The following is a 20,240-nucleotide window of genomic DNA, read 5'->3' as shown; positions in this document are numbered from 1 at the left end:
CCGAGAAAGGGAGCGAGATTGACACAATATCGCGTGCACCTACTGTAGGTGCAATAGCCCTAAAGTAGTAGTTGTTGCCTGGAGTGGTGTTGCAGCAAGGGGAGCGATGGCAGCCTGGACTCAGTGAGTCTGTTGCTAGCTGGCCATAACTTTGCCTCTTTAGTAGCGTGGCCGGAACGGCTGACAATAATAGCACAAGGTATGTGTCTCCTTTGAATGCCTTTATAGGCAGGAGACCAGGTGCAGTGTATCGCACTAAATTCAAACAAAGCGCCGTGTGCAGCGCACTTCCGCGTTCCAAGCTGGAACGCACCACAGCGCCGGGCGATGACGTCATCGCGTGAGTGGCGTATGCGTTCCAGCATGGAAAGCATTACAGCGATGAAAGCGCCTGGTACAACAGGGAACAGGCGGCGCATTGGCGCCTGTTACAGATGTATGTCATACTTTGCTGAAGTTCTTCAGATTATATGATGGGGTCAACAGGAGGATCTCATAAGCAGATACACGAACATCCTCCTGTGGATAAATCTTCCTTGTGCATGTGTTTTTAAATAGCAGGGATTGATTCATCGCTAGTAATTGTTTGGGCAAAGTCACATTCACAGATTTTTACCCCATAGTGTTAGTGATGATGCAGAAGTTTCCAGGATTTTGTGCCCCTCCCCAGGGCCTACAGCTATTTGGGGACCTGGGCAGTCATGGGATGTGGATTGGGCTGCAATGTGAGACTGTACTGTAAGTGACAACCTTCTCACTGCTTCAAATTTCATTCAGTCCAATACATCTAGTCTCCAGCTGTGTGGCTGAAAAATACTGGGTTTTAAGCAGGCCATAGATGATGCGATTTTCTTTCCTGCAACCACTCAATTTCCCCATCAACACAGTCAATGTTGATGGGGGAATCCCTCCCGCAGAGCTATTGTGTTCTACCAGTGGGGGGAGCCATTCCTGGCAGGAGAACAGCAGCTATAGGCAATAAAAATTTGTTTAAAAAAAAATCGGATATGCTTGTTGTTTCCAAGTCCAATCTGACTGCTAATACATGGTTCGAGTCTCAGCTGGTACTTGCTGAACCGGCCGAGATTTGAACTGTCTAATGCTGGCTAAGGGGGGGACTCAGAGCGCTGCGCAGAGAGCTGTATGTTGGAGCTGCATGTGACGAGCTAGAGAGGCAAGGACCAGTCTCGAGGGCCTGCCTGACTAGTGGAATTTGAACCTAGCAGACATTGTGCTACAAAAGACTACTGAACTTGTTTAAAAGTAAGTAGAACCTGTTAAGAGCATATAATTAAATGGCTGGATTGGGGGGGGGGGGGGGGAGGGGAGGAGGCTGACTGAGGTGAGGTGACCAGCACTTTATTAATTTAAAATGTCAGATAAAAAAAAAAAAAATTGTGTTATTTTAAATGAGCCTTCTCTGACTAGCAAAATATATATATATATATATATATATATATATATATATATATATATATATATATATATATATATATATATATATATATTGCAGCCTCACTATGCCATCACATGCAGCCTCTGTGCCATCAATTGTCGCCACTGTGCCCATCACACGCAGCCACTGTGCCCATCAAACGCAGACACTGTGCCCATCAAACGCAGACACTGTGCCCATCACACGAAAAATCATATTTTATTTTTCCAATTAAGAAGGGTTCGGTGAATGCGCATATGAAACTGGTGGGGTTCAGTACCTCGAACAAGGTTAAGAACCACTGGTCTAGAGGATATTAGGTTGGGCAGTTCCTAATGGCTCAGTCACTGGGAACAGTAATAGATATTGGCCAGCAGGCGCTCTTACCAGACCGGTGAAACCGCAACAGTGATCCCTCCTGTTGGATGTTCGTTCATTCTGGGTTGCCGACTCTAGTCAGTAGTGTGGCATGTCTGTACCCTGGCAGTGGCTTCATCTTTCTCCCTCTCTGGTGCGGATACAACGCGGCTCTCTCTCTGGTGGTGCAGGTACAGCGTGGCTCTCTCTCTGGTGGTGCGGGTATACAGCGTGGCTCTTGCTGGGGGCTGTAGCATGGTGTCTGTGGACACACTGGGGCCACCACTCTTCAGGGACATTTCCCATGATGCCCCCCAGAGTCTTTTGATTGGCCCTCTGCTTTGGTCAATCATGGGGAGGGAAACAGCGGGCAGGAAGCTGGGCAGCTCTCCTCTCCCTGTCACAGCGCTGCTGCCGAGTTCAAATGAAGCAGCAGTGCTGTGACAGGGAGAGGAGAGTAGCAGGCTGTCTATGTATCTCCCCCACTCGCCCCCTCCCCTTTCCATCAGCCGAAGTGAGAATAGAGAGAGAGCGGCTCTAATTGGGCTCACCGCACTACCGCCTAGCTTCCTGCAGAGAGAGAATCACAGGGGGAGGGTATACATGATGGCTCCTACTTAAACTGCTTCCTGGCCCCTCCACACTCGCAACGCCACTACACTTCTAAGCTTTACTCCGCTGATGGTGGCTTGCGTGCGGTAGGATGGCGCAGTTGCTGTTTTTTTTTTTGTGTGGGGGAGGCGCTTTTTCCCGTCACCCCCTGCAAAGTGCCACCCTAGGCCAGGGATATGCAATTAGCGGGCCTCCAGCTGTTGCAAAACTACAAGTCCCATCATGCCTCTGCCTGTCATGCTTGTGGCTGCCTGTCTTGCTATGCCTCATGGGACTTGTAGTTCTGCAATAGCTGGAGGTCCGCTAATTGCATATCTGTGGCCTAGGCCAAAACACAGCATTGATCTCATGTACTTTGAGAAATCATTGAACAACCTCTCAGAGAAGGCAGTAGTAGCTGTTTTGGTCCAGGAATCGCATAGTAAAAAATCTCAGAGGGTTTGTTGAGGTAGCTATGCTCTCAGTTTGGCCCATTTTAATTGAAAGATGTTTTAAAGTCCTACTTTTAGTGACAATTAATACCATATTTACACCAAACAGGACTTCAGGTAATGGCAAAACTATGTTAGGAAGATCCACAATGTGTAACTGAATATACTTACTCACATTTCTCAGCCATAGATTTTTTTGCTATTTGTTTTTTACAGATATTAAAAGGAAAAAATGTCTGGATAATGGATGTGTGGGTATATGTATGTATGTGTGTGTATATATATATATATATATATATATATATATATATATATATATATATATATATATATAAAATATATAGCTTCAAAGGATTATCTCCTGTCGCTGGTGTTTGAGCTTTAAAGTATTCAGAAAGTATATTTATTAGAATATATTCAACTATTATGTTTGAACTTTAAACTGGTGCCAGTTTATACAGTCGTGGTTCCACAATTTTTTTTTCAATTGGCTAAAATGTATAATCAGAGTAGTTAAAGTGTGTGGGGGGGGGGGGGGGGGGTAGAGTAAGAGAGGGTTATAACCCCTGTAAGTTTTTTGCCATCTGTGTTTCATAGGGTAGATTTCCCTTCCTATTCCATAGCCAAAACAGGAAGTGAGAGGAAATCCCTCTAATGTGAGGGAATCCTGGCATGTCATCAGGGTCACAATACTAGTATCCCCATTGGTAGATTTCCCCTATATTACCGTCCATGTGAATTGGTAACGGGTACATTGTACCCCTACCATTTCACAAAAAAAGTGTCAAAAATTCAAAAAAAGACAAGAGACCGCTTGGGACAAGTCCTTTATTAAAAAAGAAAAAAACATGTCCAGCAATGTAAATCCACGTCGCTGACGACGAAAAAAAAAAAATGCTCAACGGTTCCACCCCCATGGGAGATGGCCGCTGAGAGACGCGTCTCCCGTCGTGATAGCTGTTATATAGCTGAGGGCATGGCCACCCGGTGACGTAAACGGGTGACCCAGCCCCCCTCTGATGCCACGTTTTTTTTAAAAAAAAACTGGCACAGTTTTACCCGTAATATCCATACCAGACCTGAAGGGCCTGGTATGGAATTTGGGGGGACCCCACGCAATTTTTTTTTCATTTATGGTTCAGGGTTCACCTTAATATTCATACCGGACCCAAAGGGCCTGGCAATGGACTGGGGGGGGGGGTAACCCACTTTTTTTTTTTTGTTTCCAGTGAGTTTTATCTGTATTGCCGAGACCTGACGCCACCAGTGGTTTTGAATTACTTTTTTTCCTTTTTAGAAATTTAATTTTGCTGCGGGACTGTTTTAAACACAGAAAAAATGCGCCACTTTACAGGCATACTATAGACACCCTCCAGCTATGAGTAAACACTGAAGTTAGTGTGAAATGCGTCAGCTGTCCTAGGTTCCGTTTGTCAGGGAGTCAACCTTGCCAGCCACAGAATGGCGCACATGCGTGGTGGAACAGCGCTCCGGCGCATGCCCGTGCACGAACGGCGCATGCGCGGTCCGGCGGCTAGGCGCGTGCATGGGCTTGCACACCCCAGAACCAATCAGAGGCCTGACCAGCCTATTTAAACCAGCCCCTGTCCCATGACAGGTTGCTGGTTTGTCGTCAGCTCCTGCTTGAACTTTCTGTTGCTGTACCTGCCTCGTTTTGACCCGGACTTCCGCACGACTCTGCTCTCTCTCCTGAACCTGACCTCTGGCTTACGTCCCTGGATTTGCTATTGTCTCCAACCCCTGACCTCTGGCCTGTATCCCCGGACTTGCTACCTTCTCCTGCCCTTGACCCTTGGCTTGCACCCCGGGCCCGCTTCCAGTCTCTGCCCCCTGAAATGTGCTCTGTGTACCTGAAGTTGTCCTGCTGCCTGACCTACTGCCTGCCTCTAGTAAAGTACCACCAGCTAAGTCTCCCATCCAGCACCTGCTATCAAGTTCAGCTACCTTGCTGGTACCGGTGCCTCCTTGCGCCTTCCCTCCCTGTTTCAACTCCAGGGGGCGGAGTTGCGCCAGGTCGCAAAGGTGAGCCGCCCTCAGCATCTCGGTCTCGGTAAGTACTTACCTGACACCGTTGCTGTGACTTGTAGTGCCTGTTTCCAGTTTTTTACATTAAAGTTACGTTGGATTGGAGTGCGGCTGACACCCCCCAGGCACGAAATTTAAAGGAATATTTCACTTTAAGCATTATTAAAATCACTGCGTCCCCGTAAAAACTGACATCCACTGGGGCAGCACCCGGCCCCCAAACACCTTTTATGACAATACCATGCATATGAGCCTTTAAAATTAACACTTTTGTTTTTTCATGTTCAAGTTAATTATATATATATATATATATATATATATATATATATATATATATATATATATATATATATATATATATAAAACTTGTTTCATGTACTTCCTGTGTGGCTTATATACAATTAAAAATATGAAAGGGCAAGCAGGCAAAATTGTCATATAATAAATTACTTTAAATTTATAATAATGCAAAATATGCACTTGCTGAAAAACATTATACTAACCCTTTAAAATTATGTTATCGCTGGCCTTCTGTTATGCTTAGTGACTATAATATTACTGTATGATATGTGATTCCTCATGTTTTTAATAGTGTTTTCTTGTTGTTGTTCTTGTTCCCAGGCAGGTGTGTCTGGCGACAGACAGTCTGTTTCCCCCCCTACAGCTAACCAGCAATCAAGTGTCCCACAGCCATCTGTAAGTGCCAGAACATCTATTGTTCCCAGCGCTACTACTGACCTTTAGAATTTATTGTCATCCAATCTTTTTATAATTAAACTATTTTTATTCATAATCTACTAAAACTGTTGTTCTGTAACCATATTATCAGATATTAGACTTCCGTTCAATGATATTCAGCTAAGATGTTGCTCTCTACTGTTTGGTAATTCGTGTCATTCATTTTATTGCTGTGTAATTAGTATATTGAGTAGAACATGTCCCAAAGTGGGAGAAAGATACAGCTAGTAGTTAAATATTTAAAAAAGCCAAGAAGCCAAGCTTCTGTAAATTTGGGGGGCGAAGAAAGTGTTTTCTATTTCTAGAAATTAAAGGTCTCTGTTATAATGTTTATTAGATGTAAGCATACTATAATAATAATATTAATAATAATAGGAGGATACACAATTGTTATCTCACATCATGGCTTTCAGTGGTTTATTTTAGTTCTTTATCCTCAAAAAAAAAAAACAGTTTTTAATAAAATTGTATTCCCATGTATACAGTAAAGGTGTGTGTTTGTTTGTGTATATGTATGTATGTGTATATATATATATATATATATATATATATATATATATAATATATCATATTATATTATATCTTTTCATGTGACAACACTGAAGAAATGACACTTTGCTACAATGTAAAGTAGTGAGTGTACAGCTTGTATAACAGTGTACATTTGCTGTCCCCTCAAAATAACTCAACACACAGCCATTAATGCCTAAACCGATGGCAAGTGAAAATGTCCAAATTGGGCCCAATTAGAAATTTTCCGTCTCTGATTGTCATGCGACCCGTAAGTGTTACAAGGTCTCAGGTGTGAATGGGGAGCAGGTGTGTTATATTTGGTGTTATCACTCTCACTTTCTTATACTGGTCACTGGAAGTTCAACATGGCACCTCATGGCAAAGAACTCCCTGAGGATTCTGAAAAAAAGAATTGTTGCTCTACAAAAATATGGTCTAGGCTATAAGAAGATTGCCAAGACCCTGAAACTGAGCTGCAGCATGGTGGCCAAGACCAAACAGCGGTTTACCAGGACAGGTTCCATTCAGAACAGATCTCTCCATGGTCGACCAAAGAAGTTGAGTGCACATGCTCATCGTCATATCAAGAGGTTGTCTTTGGGAAATAGAAGTACGAGTGCTGCCAGCATTACTGCAGAGGTTGAAGGGTTGAGGAGTCAGCCTCTCAATGCTCAGACTATACGGCGCACACTGGATAGCAAAGGGCTACAAAGATGCCAAAATTATAATTTTGTTACAAAACCTTTTCTGCAATCATTTTTAAAGCAAAGAACCACAAATAAGAAGGAACTTTCTGGTGACCGAAGAGATTCCATGTGTTGTCTCAATCCATTCCATGCCGCCTGCTTCCTTCACCTCGTGGAAAGCCGTTTGACAAAAAAATCCCTTCCTGAAGAGATTCTACACCAAGGTTCCAAGCACTTATCAAGCCTGATTGACTCTGGAAATTTAATTTTCACAGAGTCCATACATTCTGGTAAGCCTGCATCTACACTGGTGGTGGGATTTCGTTTTTCACTTGGAACTTTAATTCCAATTTCACTTATTTCATCACTGGAAGTCATCAATTTATTTTCAGTCTGATTCGTCAGTTTTTGAACTTTGTGCCATTCACTTATCACTCGGCACATTCTGGACTTTATATGTTTATTGCTTGATGTGTTGCTTTCCAATTCCATGTGCAATATTTACATTTTTATATTTTTTATGCAATTTCTGACTTTATTGTCACATTTGATTGTATCAGAGCGCTGCACTCTTTTTCCATATACGGCGCACACTGCATCAAATTGGTCTGCATGACTGTCATCCCAGAATAAAGCCTCTTCTAAAGATGATTCACAAGAAAGCCTGCAAATAGTTTGCTGAAGACAAGCAGACTAAGGACATGGATTACTGGAATCATGTCCTGTGGTCTAATGAGACCAAGATAAACTTATTTGGTTCAGATGGGTGTCAAGCATGTTTGGCAGCAACCAGGTGAGGAGTACAAAGACAAGTTTGTCTTGCCTATAGTCAAGCATGGTGGTGGTAGTGTCACGGTCTGGGGCTGCATGAGTGCTGCCAGCACTGGGGAGCTACAGTTCATTGAGGAAACCCTGAATGCCAACATGTTCTATGACATAATAAAAAAGAGCATGATCCCCTCCCTTCGGAGACTGGGCCGCAGGGCAGTATTCCAACATAATAATGACCCCCAAACACACTTCCAAGACAACCACTGCCTTGCTAAAGAAGCTGAGGGTAAAGGTGATGGACTGGCTCCAGACCTAAACCCTATTGAGCATCTGTGGGGCATCCCCAAAAAGGAAGGTGGAGAAGTGCAAGGTCTATAACATTTACCAGCTCTGTGATGTCATTATGGAGAAGTGGAAGAGGAATCCAGTGGCAATCTGTGAAGCTCTGGTGAACTTCATGCCCAAGAGGGTTAAGGCAGTGCTCGAAAATAATGGTGGCCACAAAAGTTTGACACTTTGTGCCCAATTTGGACATTTTCACTTAGGGGTGTACTCACTTTTGTTGCCAGCAGTTTATATATTAATGGCTGTGTGTTAAGTTATTTTGAGGCGACAGCAAATTTACACTGTTAGGCCCCTTCCACACAGGGTGGATCTGCTTGCAGCGGTCCGCCAGCTCAGCAGGAGATGTTTCTGGATGACAGGTCCCTCTCTGCTAACTGAGCGGGAGGGGCTTGTTGAGCGCCGCTGTCTCCTATGGAGAGATCGGACGAAAACTGATAGCATATCTGTTTTCATCAGATCTCACTCGATCCGATCGGCCATGGACGGATGGCGACGTATCGCCATCCGTCTGATTTTAGCGGATCGGATGTCAGCGGACATGTCACCGCTGACATCCAACGCTCCATAGAGATGTATGGAGAGGCCGTTCAGGTCCGCTGAAAAAACTGACAGGCGGACCTCAACGGTGTGGCAGTGTGAAAGGGGCCTTATACAAGCTGTACAGTCACTACTTTACACTGTAGCAAAGTGTCATTTCTTCAGTGTTGTCACATGAAAAGATATAATGAATTATTTACAAAAATGTGAGGGGTGTACTCATTTTTGTGAGATTCTGTATATAATATATAGTCAGAAATGAGACATGGATTTGTATTCCTAGGAGATCCTGAGAACACATTCTAGATGGTTTTAATAAAATTCTAATTAAAGGGCTTTACACATTTGCAAGCTGTAAATCAAGTGAGGTAATGAACCATTAATAATAGGGTTGTCCCGATACCACTTTTTTAGGACCGAGTACAAGTACCGATACTTTTTTTCAAGTAGTCGCCGATACCGAATACCGATACTTTTTTTAAATGTGTCCCCAAATGCAGCCATGTCCCCCCCCATATGCAGCCATGTCCCCCCCATATGCAGCCATGTCCCTCTAGCCATGTCCCTCACATATGCAGCCATGTCCCCCCCCATATGCAGCCATGTCCCCCCCATATGCAGCCATGTCCCTCTAGCCATGTCCCTCACATATGCAGCCATGTTCCTCTAGCCATGTCCCTCACATATGCAGCCATGTCCCTCACATATGCAGCCATGTCCCTCTAGCCATGTCCCTCACATATGCAGCAATGTCCCTCTAGCCATGTCCCTCACATATGCAGCCATGTCCCTCTAGCCATGTCCCTCACATATGCAGCAATGTCCCTCTAGCCATGTCCCTCACATATGCAGCCATGTCCCTCTAGCCATGTCCCTCACATATGCAGCAATGTCCCTCTAGCCATGTCCCTCGATGCGGCGGCGCGATGCGGCGGCAGCGGCGGGGGGGGAAGTATTCTATTTAGGTATCGGGGGTATTTGCACGAGTACGAGTACTCCCGCAAATACTCGGTATCGGTCCCGATACCGATACTGGTATCGGTATCTGGACAACCCTAATTAATAAGATATTGGTATGCCTCCGCTTGGTGTGTTTTTATTTTTGCAATTAGAGGGTGTTTATGTGGAAGAATAGAACATTCCTGAAAATCAAAGGCAGAACAAGATACCTTAGATAGCCGCAGAGGAAATCATTCTAATATTCAAAAAAAATTTAAAAAAATCTTTGTGTTTATATGACATGCATAGAATGTATTAGCTGTTGATACATGTAAACATTTGAATATTATTCAGCCTTAAGCTGGCCATACATTCTATCATTTTTTTGTTCAATTTCCTTTAGATTTACCTTTAACCACTTCCATACCGGGCACTTATACACCTTCCCGCCCAGACCAATATTTAGCTTTCAGCGCTGTTGCACTTTGAATGACAATTGTCAATTGTCATGCTACAATTGAATGTCATGCTACACTGTACCCAAACTAAATTTTTATAATTTTGTTCCCACAAATAGAGCTTTCTTTTGGTGGTATTTGATCACCTCTGGGATATTTATTTTCTGCAAAAAAAATGACCAAAAATTTAGAAAAATACAATTTTTTTTGGTTTCTGTTATAAAACATTGTAAATAAGTACGTTTTCTCCTTCACTGATGGGCACTGATGGTACTGCACTGACGGGCACTGATCAGACGGCACTGATGGGCACGGATGAGGTGGCACTGATGTGGTGGCATTAATGGGCACTAATATGCGGCACTGATGGGCGGCACGGATGGGCACTGATAGGCGGCACGGATAGGCGGCATGGATGGGCTTGGATAGCCGGCATGGATGGGCACGGATAGGTGGCACAGATGGACACAGATAGGCGGCACGGCTAGGCACGGATAGGCGGCACGGATGGGCACTGATAGGCGGCACGGATGGGCACTGATAGGCGGCATTGATGGGCACTGATAGGCGGCATGGATGGGCACTGATAGGTGGCACGGATGGGCATAGATGGGCACTATCGTATGTGTTGTAATAATGGATGCCAATCAGTGCCAAACAATGCCTGCCAATCAGTGATGCTCATTGTGGGCACTGATTGGCATCCATTGCAGCACTGATTGGCATCCATTTTTTGTGTCCTTCTCATCCCTGGTGGTCCAGGGTGGCATACCTTTTTTTTATCCCTGGTGGTCCAGTGGGCATCCCTGGTAGTCCAGTGGGCATCCCTGGTGGTCCAGTGGGCATCCTCAGGGGGGCTGTGCTGATAATCGATCAGCACAAACTCAGGATTGTACAACCACTTTGCCGACATCAATTTGTCATTGGCGGGCGGCAAGTGGTTAACTATATAGTACAAGGGCCTTCATGATTGCATATCATTTGAAAGCGTTTAGGTCTGACCTCATATAATATGGTTTTGGTAAATCTAAAAATTGTGCAAGAAAATTGTATAATGTATGGCCAGCCATAGAGTGCTCAATGAATAAAGTCCTATCTTGGATTGTATCTGTTGAGGGATTATTGTCGGCATCCTAGGATCCAGCTCCACGTTACACTTTACACTTTCCCCAGAAGTCCTATCGGGTACTGTTGGACCCCATTCACATTTCGTGTAGCAGACACTTTCATTCCTGATGCGATTTTGTGTGGGCAATTGTCACACATAGGGTAGCCCATTCAGCTCCTGCTCCTTTTTTGGTGACAAGCTTCACATGATTTTTTTAAAGTGGAGTTCTACCCAAAAATTTTACTTCTGTTCCGGTGTCACATTTGGCACCTTTCAGGGGGGAGATACCTGTGCAATCCAGGTATTTGCTCCCACCTCTCGGCATTGATCACCGCAGTATCCGCAGTGATCTACGCCATGTCCGGCCCCTCCTCCGTCCCCCCGCTGTCTTCTGGGAGACACACAGGTCCCAGAAGACAGCAGGGACCAGTGAAATCGCAGGAACCAGGAAGCGAAGCCGCAAGGCTTCACTTCCTGAATCCCTTACCGAAAATAGTGGCGTCTCCACCCGTGACCCAAGGGACAGATCGGCTTCTGGTGCCGACATCGTGGAGTGCCCTGGACAGGTAAGTGTCCATATATTAAAAGTCAGCAGCTGCAGTATTTGTAGGTGCTGGCTTGTAATTATTATTATTTTTTTTCGTGGGAACTCCGCTTTAAGTCATGTTTTGCAATGATTACAGTGTGATTCTGATGTGTGACAATCGCTGTAATATCACACTGCGTTATTGTTGCCTTTTAGAATAAATAGCACTCAAAGGGATGTTGCGCATTTTGCACCGATTGCCATGCAGTTTGGAATTGCAGGCAGGGCTGGTGCAAGGATTTTTGACACCCTAGACGAAACCTAATTTTGTCGCCCCCTGGCTACACCCCTGCACCCACCAAATGCAGCCTCACCAGCGCCCACCAAATGCAGCCTCACCAGCGCCCATCAAATGCAGCCTCACCAGCGCCCATCAAATGCAGCCTCACCAGCGCCCATCAAATGCAGCCTCACCAGCGCCCACCAAATGCAGCCTCACCAGCGCCCACCAAATGCAGCCTCACCAGCGCCCATCAAATGCAGCCTCACCAGCACCCATCAAATGCAGCCTCACCAGTGCCCATCAATGCAGCCTACCAGTGCCCATCAATGAATGTTTGTCTTGCTTCCATTCATTTGGGAATCAGGACACAGACACAGTCCTTCACTGCCGCTGCGCCTCTGACACTATGTGCCATTGGAATGGCAGCTGCCTGCTGATGCTGAGACTGAGTTTCTTGCTGCAGAGAGAAGAGAGTAGGAACACCAGTGGCCGGGCACCCTAGGCAGCAGGGCGCCCTAGGTGGCTGCCTGGTTTGCCTAGTGGTAGCACAGGAATCTCAGCGATTCCAAATCACAAAGTGTTAATAGATCCTAGACCCGGTTCACACTGGGGCGGCACGACTTTGGGGGCGACTCGGCAAGGCGACCTGAAGACAACTTCAGAGGCGACTTGCAAAATGACTTCTGTATAGAAGTCAATGCAATTCACCCCCAAAGTCGTACAAGAGCCTTTTTCTAAGTCGGAGCGACTTGCGTCGCTCCTATTAGAACGGTTCTATTGAATAGAACGGGACGCGACTTGTCAGGCGGCCGAGACGCCTGACGAGTCGCCCCAGTGTGAACCGGCTTTTAAGCTGACCATAAATGGATCTAAATTTGGATGGTTCAGCAGGGACAGCCTGAATTTTGATCCATCTATGGCCAGTCCTGTTAAAGAGCAGTCAATCTACTGATCGGTTGCTTACGAACAGGCTTGCTAGAAAACCTACCTGTTCAATCAGTGCTGCAATGCTGATCAATGTATTCTGACAGCGGAGAAGTCCAGCTGACTGGTCGATGACACAGCAGGGAGGATTCCTGCATCCAACTCAAATGTGTGGATGAGTGAATTTGTTCATTTTTTTAGCTGAATGAAAAAACTGAGCCATGTATGGCCAGCTTAATTCTAGCAAGGAAAGGAGCACAGAGGCAACATGTGGGTATAAAAAAACTGGCATTCGTATGTCCTAGTCCTGTTTTTCAGCAGATAACTATCATGTAAACTTCATAATGGTAAACTGAACAAAATAAAAATTGTCTTTACATTTCCTACTAGCTTAACCTATCGTCTTCACCGCCACCTACCCAAATCATAAGCCGATCACAGACATCTAGTACTACAAGCAGCAGTATCACCCAAAAAACAATGCTACTGGGAAGTACGTCGCCCACGCTGAGCTCAAGCCAGGCTCAGATGTACCTGCGAGCGCAAATGGTGAGTGTCTCCTTGTCCATTGGTGTGATGGCATCTTCCTCACCTGACAAAGTGTGTAATTTTACCCCAGCATAAATATGTGAATGAGATCACATTCAGTGTCTCCATGACAGGAGTTGTCAGTAAGATCGCATATCTCTATGACAGGAATTATAAATAAGATAACACATCTCATTGATATAAATGACTAAATTGACAATATTACATGATCATAAGGCATCTCACATTGCATTTGTTTGATTTGCATGTATTATACTTTCTATTTCTCATTAGTCTTTCTTAACGTGAATGAAAAGCTTGTAAATGTAAATCCTTTTGTATAAAAAGCTACCTCTTATGGCAGAAGTGGAGGGGATGGAGGAAGGCAAATAGTTACAGCCAATCAAACTAATGCCGCGTACACACCATCACTTTATGTGATGAAAAAAAACGACGTTTTGAAAAACATCACTTTAAATGACCGTGTGTGGGGGAAAACGTCGTTTTATGTCTTCTGAAAAACGATATGCTTCAATTTTATGTGTCGTTTTTCAAAACGTAGTTTTTTACTTCACAGAAATTGACCGTGTGTAGCAAAAAACGTTGTTTAAAACAACGTTTTTCCACCCGCGCATGCCCAGAAGCTAGTTATGAAGCGAGCTTCAATGGAAAAACGTGGTGAACGTAACCTCGCTTTGCTAGAACATTGTGAGAAAAACGACGGTGTGTAGGCAAAATCGTCTTTGAAAATTGAAGTTTCAAAAACGTTGTTTTTTACTTCACAGAAAATGTCGTTTTTTTTTCATCACATAAAGTGATGGTGTGTATGCGGCATAAGAGCTGGTTCACACCAGATGCAGTCTAGTGCACTTTTTATTTTATCAAACCTCATGTATAAGAGTGCATAAACTCTGGATTAGGAAGCACAAGGAGCACCTTTAGACAGCATCATTGTCAGTCTGGGGTTAGGGACATGTTAGATGTACTAGCAGATTTTAAATTCACTAGCAGTTACAGCAACAGTGTCAGGAGAGTATAGTAGACCAGTACTGTGTGACTGCACAGAGGAGACCCACAATGTATGCGGTGAAGTTAAAAGGTGTTTATTAACAAATAAATGAAGACAACCAGTGCGTAACAAAATAGCATATACAATCAGGGGAAATACCGTATTCATAAACGAAGCCAGGCCGAGGTCATACACAGGGGAAGTCAGCAGATGGGTGAGGATGGGAACACAGCGGATCAGGGAGCGGATGGATGGACAGGCTGCGGGGCAGGAATCCAAGAGGGAACAGGAATCAGGACACAGGGAGGACAAGTCCAGGCAGGGATCAAGGATCAGGATCAGGTCCAGAAATCAGGGTCAAATACAAGCTCAGGTCCAGGAGGTATGACGATACCAGGGCGAGGAGTGATTACACACGCCGGGTATTTATAGAGGCGTGCTGATTGCATTCAGGTCACACCTGAACGCAGGAAGGGCTGTGTGCTCCACACTGCTAAGAACGCCCCGCTGGTGGACGCCAGTACTGCAGCCCAAGGATAACATAGCAGTAACACCAGCAGGGGGAACCTTCCCTGACAGTACCCCCCCCCAAAGGAGCGGCCTCCGGACGCTCCAATTAGATGTTGCTGGGGAAAGTCCGTGGTGTCAAGCTGGGCAGCAGATAAAGTCACATCAGGTTGGGCCGGATGAAAGTCCATGACTTTTAACAGGGCAAAGTGCAGCTCAAGCTGGGCAGCGGGTACAGAAATCTTAAGTTGGGCAAAAAGTACATCAAGCTGGGATGCAGATAGGGGCAAATCAAGCTGGGCAGCAGACTCCGGGTCGTCGAGCTGGGCAGCAGGCTCCGGGTCGTCGAGCTGGGCAGCAGGCTCCGGGTCGTCGAGCTGGGCAGCAGGCTCCGGGACGTCGAGCTGGGCAGCAGGCTCCGGGACGTCGAGCTGGGCAGCAGGCTCCGGGACGTCGAGCTGGGCAGCAGGCTCCGGGTCGTCGAGCTGGGCAGCAGGCTCCGGGTCGTCGAGCTGGGCAGCAGGCTCCGGGTCGTCGAGCTGGGCAGCAGGCTCCGGGACGTCGAGCTGGTGGACGCCAGTACTGCAGCCCAAGGATAACATAGCAGTAACACCAGCAGGGGGAACCTTCCCTGACAGTATATATACTGTCAGGAGAGTATAGTAGACCAGTACTGTGTGACTGCACAGAGGAGACCCACAATGTATGCGGTGAAGTTAAAAGGTGTTTATTAACAAATAAATGAAGACAACCAGTGCGTAACAAAATAGCATATACAATCAGGGGAAATACCGTATTCATAAACGAAGCCAGGCCGAGGTCATACACAGGGGAAGTCAGCAGATGGGTGAGGATGGGAACACAGCGGATCAGGGAGCGGATGGATGGACAGGCTGCGGGGCAGGAATCCAAGAGGGAACAGGAATCAGGACACAGGGAGGACAAGTCCAGGCAGGGATCAAGGATCAGGATCAGGTCCAGAAATCAGGGTCAAATACAAGCTCAGGTCCAGGAGGTATGACGATACCAGGGCGAGGAGTGATTACACACGCCGGGTATTTATAGAGGCGTGCTGATTGCATTCAGGTCACACCTGAACGCAGGAAGGGCTGTGTGCTCCACACTGCTAAGAACGCCCCGCTGGTGGACGCCAGTACTGCAGCCCAAGGATAACATAGCAGTAACACCAGCAGGGGGAACCTTCCCTGACAAACAGTTTTTAAAAAATTTGGGATAAGGGTTTTCCATAAATAAATAAAAGCTGATCATTGTAAGCACCACTGATAGTGTTAAATGGTTTACTCTTTTGTTCATGAACGGACACAGCTCCATTATTCTTGACAGTAGGGTTATATGCCATCTATCAGGAGAGGACTAGGCAGACATGTTAAACAGTTAAAAAACATGTAACAGCAAAGCTGAACAGTACCGCCCAGGGGGCTGTCCCTCTGGCTATAACCCCTCACCCTGCAGTTAGCAGCTCAGTTTTTTTCTGCCTAGCATAAGAGAAAGACCTGGCTTCCTTGGGGACCATTGGTCCTAAGGAACTTTTTTTTTTTTTTTTTTTTATTTCTACTTTTTGATCCTGAGATCTACTATCAACTGCCGGCTGGGTGACAGGCTGGATAATATAGATCCTTGTAGTCTCCCTAGTCCGGCCATTGAGCGTGAGCAGACCTTTAGCTACGCGCTGGGCCATGACATACCCCATTGCTCCAGGGGTGGGCGGTGAGCTATGCTCCAGGGCACACATATGACCGGGCTACTGCTGTCCGAGTCACAGTGGGCCGTGGCCGACAGCCACTCCATACTGCTCGGTGATGGGTCTGTCAGGAACGCATCCGGCAGTCCCCGCAGGACGGGTAAGTACAATTCCTCTTGTTTCGGCAGGATGGAACAGCTGGGCATTCCTGGGGTGGTCGATTAGGGGGTTGTCTCGCCCTCCCTTTCCTCTCTCCCTGTCCCTTCCCTCCTTCCCATGCATTTGGCTGGGCCTGCTGTGTATCTCACCGGGGGGTTCCTGGGGGGGGGCTCCGGGTCCTGGCTGGGGGCTGCGGTGTGTGTCTGCTCTTAGTTGTGGGTGGTCTGCCATGTGGGGGGCCCCCGCTCGGAGGCCCGGCGTTTTTGCAGCCTTTTCATTTACCTTAGAAGCGATCAGCGCCATTTTGGATGCGCCGGCGCCGTTTTCTTGTAGCCGCGCTGATTCTAATGTTAATACAGCTGGCGGCCATTTTCTTGTAGCCGCGCTGTTTCTAATGCTAATACAGCTGGCGGACATTTTATTGTAGCTCACGCTCTTTTTTTCCTGAGGCAGCCGGCGATCATCTTCTTGTAGCGCTAGCATTGATTTTGGCCTCTAGAACTGTAATTGTCACTCTGCGGAACCCCTCAGTCTGTAGCAGCCAGGAGGGTGGGCCTTTTGTGTACCTTACCTTTAGTCCCTAAGTGGCTGTCAGATGAGCTGGGTCAGCATGGCGTCAGAAGCTGTCGCTTCTTCCCCAGACATTCCTGTGATAGCAACTGGTGCCCCTGCATCTGTGGTACTTGTGGATGCTTTGTCGGCGGTCCTGGAATCCTTTGTTGCCAGGGTGGAGAGTGTGTGGGCGTAAGGGGGTAAAAAGTGCCCCCTCCCCCAACCATCTTCTGGGGAAAGCTCTGATTCAGACTCGGGACTGGCTGTGACACGGGGCCCCTGTTCTGACGTGTCAGAGGATGAGGACCAGGACCATTCAGACAGCGAGGAAGACTCCGTGTCCAGGTCAGCACAGGAGAAGGCTCTTGTTGGAGCACTTATCACCGCAGTGCGGGAAACCCTCAAACTGGAGCATATGGCTGGGGCATCTATTGAGGTGTCGGTCCCTTTTGGGTCCCACAAGCCGGCCCGCACTGCTAAGGTGTTTCTTTGTCTATAAACTTATCAAAATAAGTTACATAAAGAATGGGAACGACCACAGAGGGCCTTTTCGGTCCCAAAACGCATGGCGGTCCATTACCCTTTTGAGGAGAGTCTCCAAAAAAATGGACTTCTCCCCCGGTTGTGGACCCCCCGGTATCCAGGTTGAACAAGGTAACCACGATTCCAGTAGAGGGGACCCCTGCCTTTAAGGATCCTGCAGATAGGAGGTCCGAGGCGGTGGCCCGGTCCATGTTCATGATGCTGGGGTCAGCATTGCGGCCAGTATTGGCCGCGGCCCTGGTGTCACAGACACCTACAGAATGGGCAAAATTGTTACACCGTGAGCTGGAGAAGCAACAGGCTTCCCTGGTCTGCGTGGAACTGGCCGACCAATTGGTGCATGGCCTTAAGTATGTCTGTGATGCACCATCTGATCCTCCAGGTATTGTTAGGGGAAAAAACTCTCAGCCAGGAAACATGTAAGACAAATAAACAAACCAGTGATAGTGTGATATTGTCTATGTAGTAATCTAGCTAAGTAGGTAAAGACCAGAGGTTAATGCCCGTACAATAATAAACTGTTACATGAAGATATAAACAGGTAAGAATTCACCGCTGTCACCGCCGTCTTCTAGCCTCCAGGGGCCGCGCGCGTGCTATGCAGTGGCTGCGATATCCTAGACCGGACTGTGGTTGGTAGTTGGTGGAGCGCGGTGGAACGCAGGCTGTTTCTGAATGTAGCGCCGTTGTAGCCACGCCCTGACGCGTTTCGTCACTTCCGACTTCGACAGAGGGCGTGGCTACACAGCGCAGTCACTGTCCCTTTGTACTCCCTCAACAGCAGGCTATTGGTTGAGTACTGCCCGCCCTCCGGTCACGATTGGTTCTGCTCAGACCGGATAGACGGAAAGGGGGAAGTGAGATAAGTGAGATAAATGCAGTAGTTTTCCTTATCTCACTTCCCCCTTTCTGAACTCCATACAACACGGCTGAAGTCGATCCGTCTATCCGGTCTGAGCAGAACCAATCGTGACCGGAGGGCGGGCAGTACTCAACCAATAGCCTGCTGTTGAGGGAGTACAAAGGGACAGTGACTGCGCTGTGTAGCCACGCCCTCTGTCGAAGTCGGAAGTGACGAAACGCGTCAGGGCGTGGCTACAACGGCGCTACATTCAGAAACAGCCTGCGTTCCACCGCGCTCCACCAACTACCAACCACAGTCCGGTCTAGGATATCGCAGCCACTGCATAGCACGCGCGCGGCCCCTGGAGGCTAGAAGACGGCGGTGACAGCGGTGAATTCTTACCTGTTTATATCTTCATGTAACAGTTTATTATTGTACGGTCATTAACCTCTGGTCTTTACCTACTTAGCTAGATTACTACATAGACAATATCACACTATGACTGGTTTGTTTATTTGTCTTACAACGGCGCTACATTCAGAAACAGCCTGCGTTCCACCGCGCTCCACCAACTAACAACCACAGTCCGGTCTAGGATATCGCAGCCACTGCATAGCACGCGCGCGGCCCCTGGAGGCTAGAAGACGGCGGTGACAGCGGTGAATTCTTACCTGTTTATATGTTCATTTAACAGTTTATTATTGTACGGGCATTAACCTCTGGTCTTTACCTACTTAGCTAGATTACTACATAGACAATATCACACTATCACTGGTTTGTTTATTTGTCTTACATGTTTCCTGGAAAAATAAGGGGAAAGGATCCACGCTTAGGAATAATATTAAGCTGCTGCCTCCCTGACCAGCCTCAAGGAGACCTGGAATTAGCAAAGGAATGGGGTTTAGGGATGTTGGCGCTGCTTAGGTTGGTTGGTGAATATCCACGAGATGTCCTGTGTATTGTAAATTAATTGTAGGGAAACTTCAGAATACTAGGAGAGACCAATGAGGATGAGTCTCCTAGACCTGTGCGTTATTATGGCCAAACGTCCAGGTACTGTCCCCTGTTAATGCTTGTATTCAGCACTGGTGACCCAATGATCTGTTGGTTCTTCCAGTGGGAATATTACATTTATATCCAAAGGGTGGGAAGGTAGCCAATAATATTAAATCTCTGAGCTAGCAACACTATATAATTGATTCCAATGTGTAGCCTCAAAATATGATGTGCGATGAGTGCACAGATCCAGATAATGTGTACAAGATGTAAGACCTCCGCAATTGTTTATAAAATAAAAAGAGATTATTTTTTGTAATAAATGTGTAAGATGGTTAGGTGTTCCCCGTGACACCGTGCGTTAAGTGATATTGCAATACTATACTGTGGTTTAGATAAATGATCAAAAAATAAATGAAAATAATTAAAGATGCATAGTCCAGGACCCTGTGCAGGTAAGCAAGGTACGTTGTGTTATAAAAGCTCCCGTGTAAGTCTGCTCTAACAAAGAGCGTGTATATAAAGGTAGGTATCTGGACAAAATATAAAATAAAGTAAAATAACACCAAAAATTGAGACCGACAGTAGGAGTCGTCGGATAATAAGCAGAATTATGTGCAAAACATCAAAAAAATTGTTAAATGTATGTGTGAAAAAATGTGTATATCTTATTGATATATATTAACTATAT

The 20,240-nt window shown here is 46.3% G+C and overlaps 1 protein-coding gene across 2 annotated transcripts in view; it reads left to right on the top strand.

The window, feature by feature from the left end:
- The window catches only part of PHC3 (polyhomeotic homolog 3), a 146,169-nt gene that overhangs the window by 39,299 nt on the left and 86,630 nt on the right, over positions 1-20,240 (top strand). For both annotated transcript variants that reach the window (XM_040349330.1, XM_040349331.1), the window contains exons 4-5: positions 5,503-5,577; positions 13,100-13,258. In XM_040349330.1, coding sequence (XP_040205264.1) covers positions 5,503-5,577; positions 13,100-13,258 — 234 coding nt within the window. The remainder of the gene's footprint in view (positions 1-5,502; positions 5,578-13,099; positions 13,259-20,240) is intronic.

This window comes from Rana temporaria, chromosome 4 (assembly GCF_905171775.1).
Source record: "Rana temporaria chromosome 4, aRanTem1.1, whole genome shotgun sequence".
Lineage (NCBI taxonomy): Eukaryota > Metazoa > Chordata > Amphibia > Anura > Ranidae > Rana > Rana temporaria.
The sequence above is the reverse complement of the archived record's forward strand: the minus strand, read 5'-3'. Positions and strand labels throughout refer to the sequence as shown.